The sequence below is a fragment of the Alosa alosa genome, chromosome 17, assembly GCF_017589495.1.
Source record: "Alosa alosa isolate M-15738 ecotype Scorff River chromosome 17, AALO_Geno_1.1, whole genome shotgun sequence".
NCBI classification, from domain to species: Eukaryota; Metazoa; Chordata; class Actinopteri; order Clupeiformes; family Clupeidae; genus Alosa; species Alosa alosa.
In genome coordinates this window covers 21,094,636-21,104,635 of record NC_063205.1, presented here as the reverse complement: position 1 = coordinate 21,104,635, position 10,000 = coordinate 21,094,636, and the positions used below count along the sequence as shown (strand labels likewise).

At 42.4% G+C, this 10,000-nt stretch overlaps 2 protein-coding genes across 4 annotated transcripts in view; both read left to right on the top strand.

Annotated features, from left to right (window-relative positions):
* The window catches only part of LOC125310653 (coiled-coil domain-containing protein 136), a 62,836-nt gene extending 59,216 nt beyond the window's left edge, over positions 1–3,620 (top strand). For all 3 annotated transcript variants that reach the window (XR_007196332.1, XM_048268275.1, XM_048268274.1), the window contains one exon: positions 1–3,620. This exon is cut by the window's left edge and continues 237 nt beyond it. The gene's annotated coding sequence lies outside the window, so the exon portion shown is untranslated.
* Positions 3,621–7,389: 3,769 nt separating this feature from the next.
* flncb (filamin C, gamma b (actin binding protein 280)) overlaps positions 7,390–10,000 on the top strand; it is a 113,232-nt gene continuing 110,621 nt past the window's right edge. Inside the window, 1 exon segment of the mRNA XM_048267404.1 lies at positions 7,390–8,287. Coding sequence (XP_048123361.1) covers positions 7,909–8,287 — 379 coding nt within the window. The 5' untranslated portion in view covers positions 7,390–7,908.

Sequence of the window (10,000 nt, the reverse complement as noted above, 5' to 3'; positions counted from 1 at the left end):
CAACAATGACCCTCCAGGCCCTCCCAATGAACCTCCAGACCATGGAACCAGGGACATTTTTTGCTCACAGCTGCGTTATGGGAGCAGAGGGACCAAAGCATCACAGCTCCCTCTCTCTCTCTGTCTCACTCTCTTTCTATGCCTCTCTCCCTCTTTCTTTCTTCTTACTCCCTCTTTTTCTGTCTCACTCTCTATTCCCTATACCACTCTCTCCCCCCTCTTTCTATCGCTCTCTCTTCTTGCATACAACTTGTTTTCTTATGTGCTTCTTCAAGTAGACCAGACTGTAAAACTATGGTTTAGGGACGTCCACGGACTACAGAGTGCAAGGATAGAGATGCATTCTTACCTGCCTGGCTGTCCTCCATCCCAGAGTCAAGGCCACCACTCCACGTCTGAGTGACCTGCCTAAACCTCTGACCGGGGCATGCCAGTGAAGCCTGGCATGGAGAAGTGTGAGAAGAACATATCTGCCATATCATTTGCTTTCCCTTGTTCAGTTTCTGGTGTTTGTTTCTTCCTGGAAAGGACAGTAAGGCAGAATAGACTGTATTGAACACTGAACTGAATTCAGAGAGAGAGAGAGAGAGAGAGAGTGGGAGAGAGGGAGAGAGAGAGGGAGAGAGAGAGAGAAAAGAAGGAATAGAAGAGGAGGAGGAAAAGAAGGGAGAGGGATGCCCTGGCGAGATGTGAAAGACACCATATTTAACTCTGCACACAATCTGAAGTAAGAGCGGGAGATTGAAGAGATGGAAGAAAAAAGAAAGAATATAGAATACATATTGAAGGACTGGCAGAAAGCCCTGGATGCAGCTGCTAGCTTTGGCCTTAACCTCTGACCCCGAATGACATCATATCCTCCTGACACCAACTCACTCTCGAATGGACCTAGCCTGGACCCAGTCCAGATATGCACCTGGACCCAGGCCAAGGTCCAACTCAGATCTGGGCCATATCGATGCTGGATCTGTTCCAGCTTGTGGTCCCAGATCTTCCCTGAGCAACACCAGACTGCTGTACATTTCTGCTGCCTTCATATTCATGATCTAGCATCCCATAATACTCTACTTCCTCTTCCTCTCTCAGGAGAGCTGCTCAGCCAATCAGATTCCTCCGACACAGCATGCTCCTCCCAGTCTAAGCAGACATAATTAGTGAAGGAGAAATATCATTAGTCTTCACTGCAATATCCAGTACCTGGTTGTTAGTATCTATTTGTGTTTGTTTGATTTTGAGGGTTGTTCTTTTATTGAAAATGTTATATGACAGTATATGACCTGGACAAGCCATGAATGGAAAGTAAAATTATCTAACTCAAGTTAGAATTAGTATTGTGCGCACCGAGAAAATGGACGGATGGCTTAGGAAAGTTGGTCTGTTCTTAATTGGACTTTTTCACATCAATGATTATCAGCTAGTGACACTATATTTTTGTATCTGTGTGCTCAACACTAAGGTTTAAGTTTAGAAATTGAATATTCTATGATGTGTTATATGAAAGAGAATCATATTTTTGTATATAGATATTAATGTGTAAACAGTATACGTATTATATGACCAATTCTAAGCACTGAATATATTTATTTTATTGGTTGGCACACACATATAGCAAGAATGGTGCATTGCTAACCAAAACATCATAATCATCGGCATGGTTCAGATGAGAAAACACTAGAGAATATATCTCAAGACATGTTAGTGTCTTGCATCATTCTCCTTTTAACTGGTTAATGATTTTGTGTGTTTGTATATTGGAATGTTAATTTGCAGACTTTCTGTCTCTCTGTCGAGATATCTTTCACTTTTCATTTAGGCGTTAATCTGCTCTCTTGTGGAGAAACAGTGCATGGTGGACCATAATCAATAATGGTGAATCAATAATTAATAAGCTTTAATAGATCACATTCCAGAAGACTGAGAGACGTACTGTACAACAGGATCAACACACACACACACACACACACACACACACACACACACACACACACACACACACACACACACACCTATCTGGCAGGCGCTGGGCCTATATATAATAATATGGCAAAATATTTGTCTTTATAGCGCAGCATATGACATTTACCATATCGTATATAGCAGGATCATAATGTCTCACCTCAGTCTAAGGGGTGTGTGTGTGTGTGTGTTAGCACAATACAGAATACCATACTTCACTTTGAGGCATGTACTGCTGTATGCTGTCCTGGGCTATATGTCTGTTCTATAGGATACTTACTCTATATGACACATTTAAATCAAAACAAAACAAAAAACAGATCATCTCTAAAAGCCACGGAGATGCTACACATGTTTGTAGGCTAAACCTTCACATTTTCAGGCTGTTGATTAAAAGTACAACAGCATCCTATATTTAAACATACGATTTGTATAATTTATAACCTGCTAATGAATTGGAGTACCACTGCACTGTCCTGTTGCTTTAGCCAGTGTGTGTGTGTGTGTGTGTGTGTGTGTGTGTGTGTGTGTGTGTGTGTGTGTGTGTGTATTTTTCACCTTACAGAGTGTGCCTAGACAGCACTGTCTTCCTACATGTTGTAGATACAGTCCGTAACACAGTCCCAAGCAGAGAGGAGACTTAAACATGGAACATGGAACTCTCCTTACTAAATAGGAGCTCTAGAATGTACTCTTGGCTTCGGCTTGTCCTGATCCTAACTAATCAACGCTATTCCATTTCTCTGGCTTGATGTTGCTCATGTGTACTAACAAAGCGTTAACAAAGCATTACAAAGTGTATCACAGCTGAAATGCAATATCACTACTCAACTATAACAGTGCATGTTGTTCTGCAAATATTACTGTGTCCATTCAAACTCTTCTAGGGCATCTTTATAGTTAAGAATTGAAACTGGGAAAACAGCAAGATGTCTTGTTAACTTAACTGTCCACAGCATTTGTGGCTAATTGATATTTTAAAATAAAATACACACACTATAGTGTAATAATCTTCTGGTGGAGTTTTTTTTTATATGTCTGCAGTATACTCTGGGCAGGCTGGTGTTTGCATGGTAGGTTAAGTAGACTGCATGTTGTAGGTACTGTAGGTTACACTTACTTGTGGTCAATCAGTTGTATGTGTTTAAAATCAACACAACTGCATGAAAGACTTAGTAGTTTTATGAGTCCTGTTGTCCTTTTGTTGACCACTGGTCAAGCTTGGTGACCGACAAACGTTTTTTGCACACACTTTTAAGCTGCAGATTACTCATTTTTGTAAAGAAAAAGAATGTGTTATAATTTAGTTTTCTCGATATTCTTTCTCTCTGTTGCCTGTCCTTTCTACAGCAAAAACGTGAGCTTTCTCTCCTCAGTTCAGATACACTATCTGTCACTTGCTGTTCTTTGTCAAACTGTTCGTGAAACCTTCCAGGAGGTGCTTTTATATGTCTCTGTGTGTGTGTGTGTGTAGCCATCTGTGTTTGTGTGTGTGTGTGTGTGTGTGTATGTGTGTACTGTCATGGCTTCTCTGAGGTGTTTAAGCATAGTCTATCCTCCTTCGCTGGGTCTTGTGTTTAAAAGGAAACAGAACTGTGAGTATTTTACTAAACTGCTTGTAAATTTTGTAAATTACTATGGAGAAATAAAGTAGTTTAACCAAACCGCTGACTATGTTCTGTTTCATTATTACAAGATTGTGCATTGTTTAGTTAATCAAGTTGATTATTGATTTGAGATGGCAATTGACTATTGATTTAAACATTGACAATTGAATTACAAGTGAGATAATTTGTTTTGAATAGAACAGAGAATACAGTTATGTGAATGTGATGGTCCTTTATATGTTTAGATATTTCTGTTATCCATAATGAAAAAATCAGGGGCACCCAAAAGTGCTTTACAGTGACGGGGGAAGCTCACTAACCTCCACCAATGTGTAGCTCCCGCCTGGATGATGCACGGCAGCCATGACGCGCCAGAACGCCCACCACACAGCAGCTTGAGGTTTTCTCTCAAGGAGGAAAAAAACAATACTGTGATGACGTTTAATGTCATTAACACACAACGAGAGGGAAAAAAAACAATACTGTGATGACTTTTAATGGCATTTACACACTTTGAAAGTTGCTATTCTCATATTTTCTCATGGACGTCGATGAGACAGTTTTTTTTTTTTTGGCAGTTTGAGTTTCCTCTTCACCACAAGTTGACCCAGCTGGACCCAGACCATGAACTGAAGAGATGAGTAATACTTCTCCTCCTCCTCTTCCCCCTCTCCCCTCTCTTTCTTTTGCTCTTAATCTCTTTCTCACCCCTTCCTGTCTGTCTGCCTGTCTGTCTGTATTTCACAAGAAGAGCAACAGACTCTTCACATTGATTCAAACACCTGAATGGCTCTTTATATTTAATAATCGAGCTTCAAAAACAAATTAGTGGCCTTAGAGTTCTTAAATTGGCTGTTCAACCACGGTAATATTCCTATGAAGATATTACCACCACCCTGGTCTATTTAGATAAGATATCTGTGTATTTTACTGAAATTTTCTGAAATGAAGTCAGCTATTGCATTATGAATACTGTATATTGTTGAATATCACAGATTTCTACAAATTATTAAATATGATTGCACGTTTACCTCAAATGAAGACAACAGGGAACCCAAGGGGACGCAGAACAGAATGATCTTTACAGCATGCAATATGTGAGTAAAGACATACACACACACACACACACACACACACACACACACACAAACACACATGCAGTCACAGACACACACACACACGCACACACACAAACACAAGCACACACAGTCTCATTCCTGTTTTACGCACACATAAATACTATAGTATGACACATATTCTTATATGACTTCAGTGAGTCCCATTTTATCCTCTTTAACAGGATAAGCTCTCTCTCTCTCTCTCTCTCTCTCTCACACACACACACACACACACACACACACACACACACACACACACACCCCAGAATTAGAACAGAAGTCTCATTGATGTGTGTCTTATAGTTGATGACCTCACTCAGGACCTGTGTGGTGTGTGTGTGTGTGTGTGTGTGTGTGTGTGAGAGAATCGCTGACGTGGTGATCTCTCTCCCAGTCTTTAGGGGGTCCGCTCCACTCCACTCTGCTCTAAGTATGAACTCACCGAGCAGCTCTGGAAATAGTTACTACTGTCTATCAAAAGCTGGACTCCCTCACGTGTGGTGCGGTGCGGTGCGACACGCTCAATTACTGTGGTAGACTGTCGTTTAGAGAGAGCCATTCCCACAAGCCCACTCTTCTGCCCTACATTAGAACAGTGCGTCAGATGAAGATATAACTTCAACAAAATCTTCACACACACACACACACACACACACACACACACACACACACCAACACCCGCCGTTTAGATTATTTTGTCAGACAACACATACATCACACACACACATAGGAATGGGCAAAAATACAGGAGAATGTATTTTGAAATAAAATACCAAATATTATACGAAAATACTCAAAATCCTTTTTTCAAGGGAGCATGGAATCCCTTTGTAAATCAGCTTTTTTATCCCAAACATTTAGGCTATTAAAACTCTAATGAGGCTACATATGGAATATCACCCAGCAGAAATTCCAAAACGGTTTAAAAGCTCTAAACACAGACACACACAGAGTATCAGAATCTCAGATGTATCAAGACCCTTTTGATTGCTTCGTCAGTCATACACATACCTCCAGTACTGTGCCATATTTATCCAGTGACAATGCAAACTGCCAGAATATGAAGACATCACTTTGGGGAAACCTGCATGTGCTGATGCAATCGTTCCCATGTGGTGATGCAATCGTTCCCATGTGGACGGCTGAAGTTTCAGATGTTTCGAGAACCTTTAGACCACTTAATCAGTCATGCCACGCATACATCACATATCCAGAACACTTGTAGCCAGTGACGAAGAGGACCGCTAATAGACCAAGGACTTCCAGGTCACCAGAGGTCAGTGGTCAGCATTAGAATGGACACTTGATCGTGTGTGTGTGTGTGTGTGTGTGTGTAGGGGGGGTGAATATGTATATATATGTATGTGTGTATACCTTGAGGTGCGTGTGCGTGTGTGTGTGTGTGTGTGTGTGTGTGTGTGTGTGTGTGTGTGTCTGTCTGTGTGTGTGTGTTTTTGTGTGTGTGTGTGTGTGTGTGAGACATATGCAGCAGTGGGGCCTATGACCCAAGAATGAGTCACTGCCATGACCTGACCCCACCATGACTGTCCACATTTCTCCAGAAACCCCAAAGCACCATGGGTAACACACACACACACACACACACACACACACACACACACACAGTGCAACCCAAGCCCTTCTTACCATTTACTGGAAGCCACCTCAGACCTCCTCCTGGAAGACCCATTAATGACAAATACTAACCCACACTAACAGTCAAAGATCACTAGCTATGTAGCTATAGAATCAAGCACATGGTATGTGGAGTGTGTATGTCATTATGTTTGTGGTGTGCGTGTGTAGGGTGGGGGGTGTTTTCCGTGTGTTTTCGTGTTCACTACAGCAGTAATGTGGTTCTGCATGTGTTTATTTGTGCATGTGTCATCACATAAAGCCATGCCTTATAAATTATGATTGGCTCCTAGGGTTTTGGTTTTTCAGAAAACGCATTGGTCTCCAGGCAGACCTGCAGAGCGCATTTACCTTGGTCAACAGGTTCGTCTGAGTTCACAAGGCTGATGACAGCCATATGCCTCCAAAATTCTTCTTATTCTTGCATCTAATGTTTCTTACAGTGGATATTGCCAGGCAGTTTAGATCATAGTCAGATTGCAATGAGGCTGTAAAGCATCTGATCTTGGATCGGTCAGATGAAATGTTATCAATTTGGATATAAAGATATATTGGGATATCTCCTCACTGAACTATACTGATGGCATCTCCTTTCAAATTCGTAGGCTATACACGGGCAGTCCTGTTCTATCCTAAGACTATTTGTGAAGTCATGAGCACTAAAAGGACTGTATTATGCATGTCTATATTCTTCCTCTGTATTAATAAATAGCCGTAACATGTTTATTTATTCCACGCGCTTTTAATAACCGCTTAATAAACGGTGTGCGGCCTGCATCCGTTTGAATCTGACGTCAGGCTCTTTTAAAGGTTCCAATTGTTAAGTGTGTTCGGAGCCAGGGCTACACACATTTACAACACCGTTCCAAATGCAGCCCCCACCTCCCGGCCCGATTTGGAGCGACTAAAAATAAAGTTGACTGTCACAACTGTTGCATCGCTTGGGGTCCCAGCCAATCGGCGACCCTGCAGTGTGCGTTGCCCAATCCTGTGCCGTGTCACTATCTCCGTAGGATAAGAGAAATACCCATCCCCTTGTTGAATATGGGCATGGCGGGGGCATTCCAAAGAATCCAGTCGCTTGACGTGAGACAGGGGGGTCTCAGATTTTTAAAGCTCTGTCCTGTCTCTCACTTCATTTAACCGTACTGGAGTGTGTGTCAGCCACTCAACTGCGCTCCGTCGCTCCTTCGCCACCTCTTCTATCCTCCTCGCTGCCACCACTTTCCTATATTCGCCTCCTTAGAGCCAAAAGTGGTTAGGAGTCACTTACTAAAATTCTCAAGGTGTTGCCAACTTTAAAAAACTATATCGTGGACTGTCAAGGCTGGCTACGCTAAACGGATTCCTACATTCGTCACAGCAGTGACAGAAGTCCTTGATTGATCAACTAACGGACTGGATCGCAAGTAGGCTACAAACGCAATCTTCCTCTCTCGTTCCCCCCCTCCGTGGGTCTCTTTGCAACTTTTGCAACTTTTTCTAGGCGAGTGCGCGCGCCTGGCACTGCCCCACTCCCCCGCGTGCAGTAAAATTTCACACACCGGCCTCTGTGATTGTGGTATAAAAAGGAGGCACGGAAAACCGAAAACATGATGAGCAATTATACGTACTACGACCAGCAGCAGCCGCCGCAGTACTACTACGGTACGGACAACGGAGAGGACGGCGACGAGGAGATGCCGGCCACCGAGAAGGACCTCGCGGAAGATGCGCCCTGGAAGAAGATCCAACAGAACACCTTCACCAGGTGGTGCAACGAACACCTGAAATGCATCAACAAGCGGATCAACGACCTGCAGAAAGATCTAAGCGATGGGCTGAAACTCATTGGGCTTCTCGAAGTTTTGAGTCAAAAGCATATGTACAGAAAATACCACGCAAGACCCAACTTCAGGCAGATGAAACTGGAAAATGTCTCGGTAGCGCTGGAATTTCTTGAAAGAGAACACATCAAGCTGGTTTCTATAGGTAAGCACTTTATTATGTTTAATAGCGAAAGTTGATAGTTTCCCGTTCGTGCTGATGGTTGTCCCAGGGCTGGGGGCGCCTTTGAGTCGAGATGGAGCATCAACTCAATGGGATACTGTAGTGGGAGACTTACATTGATATGCAGTATATTTGAACAGAATCAAACAATTAAATCGCATTTCACTGAACTGGTCTTATACTGCCATTCACATACCCATTGCGCATTTGATTAAGTAACATATGCTACTCTAACGTTAATATTGCCATATTTACTATTTCACTGAACTCTCCATAATGACTGCTGACTTTGTGAGTGCCCTATAATCCAATTAAATGTGCGTAAAAGGGCGAAATTGGGTACAGGAAATTCCCGTCACTGCTGTTACAGAAAGGATGCCTGTTCTCCGATTATGTTATACTCCGTGTGTTCAGGTTTGTTGCCTGGTCTACGTTACATGTGACCCGAAGTGATATTAACATCAGGCTACATCATGGTGGAATGATTCTACACTTGTTTCTTTTATCGTATCTATTAAACAGAATTGAGTGATCTTCTCAGTACCTGAGTGAATTGTATCCTTACTTTGGAAATGGAAACGGACTCAGAGGAATATCTGACTTGTAGTAAGTTAGTGTAGAACTCTGCAAATTAGTCACTGCATACTTGAAGTACTAAAATACATACAGTAACTCTGGACTCTGGCTTTTGATGTCTCGGTTGCTTGGTATATAGTATGTGCAGAACATGTATTTGTTTCTATCTTCACACAATAGTTATTTGTGTGCAAAGGAAGCACTCATAAAACAGGTGTGTATATGTGAGTGGGTGTGTGAACGAGCAAGCATATGTGCGTGTGCATTTGTGTTTGTGTGTGTGTGTGTGGGAGAGAGAGTTAGAGATTTCGAGACAGAGAAAAAGAGAGAGAACAGACGCAGGCTATCCATGGCTGTTTTCTGAGAAAGCTGAGGGTTGAAAGTAGCTGCTAAGGGCGAGTCACACTGCACACAGCTGGCCACTTGAGCGCTCGTTCTGGTAAAGACTACGTTTGCTTTCTCACACTGTCCACACCATCCCGTTGAATTCCAGCCACTCTAAGTCCACCACCAGGTCATTCTGGACTTGTATTAATTTACATCAGTGTCATCAATTGTGCGTAGAATATTTAGGGGGAAATTACGCTCGACTTAATAACGGCCGTATTATCTGCTATTCTGTTCACGAGTCTAGAGAGACCAAGCTTACACAGTCTGGTAATTGTCCCAGCAGAGTGTTGCCAGAGTGTTTGTAACCCCACGCTAAGGCATTTTGGACTTAGTTAGACTGTAGCGCTGTGTCTGTTATGTGCTGCTATCTGTGAATCTGTGCGTGGTGTGTGTGTGTGTATGCCATGAGTGGGTAATGTAGAGGTACTTTATCATCCTTCTCACTGCTGTGTAGTCTGGCCTTTATGTCAAAGGAAAACAGATGGAAATATCTCCAAACTTTTATCTGGTTTGGCACAAATTATTTGGTATTCAGATAGATAAACAGAGAGAGAGAAAGAGAGAGAGATAAACATATTTGTCCTTCTACGTGTATGTAATTGAGCTTTGGCAAAAATGTTGCTCAAACTTTCATGTCAATAAAGCCTTATTGAATTGAATTGAGAGAGAGAGAGACAGACAGACAGACAGAGAGAGAGAGCGAGAGAGAGACAGACAGACAGACAGACA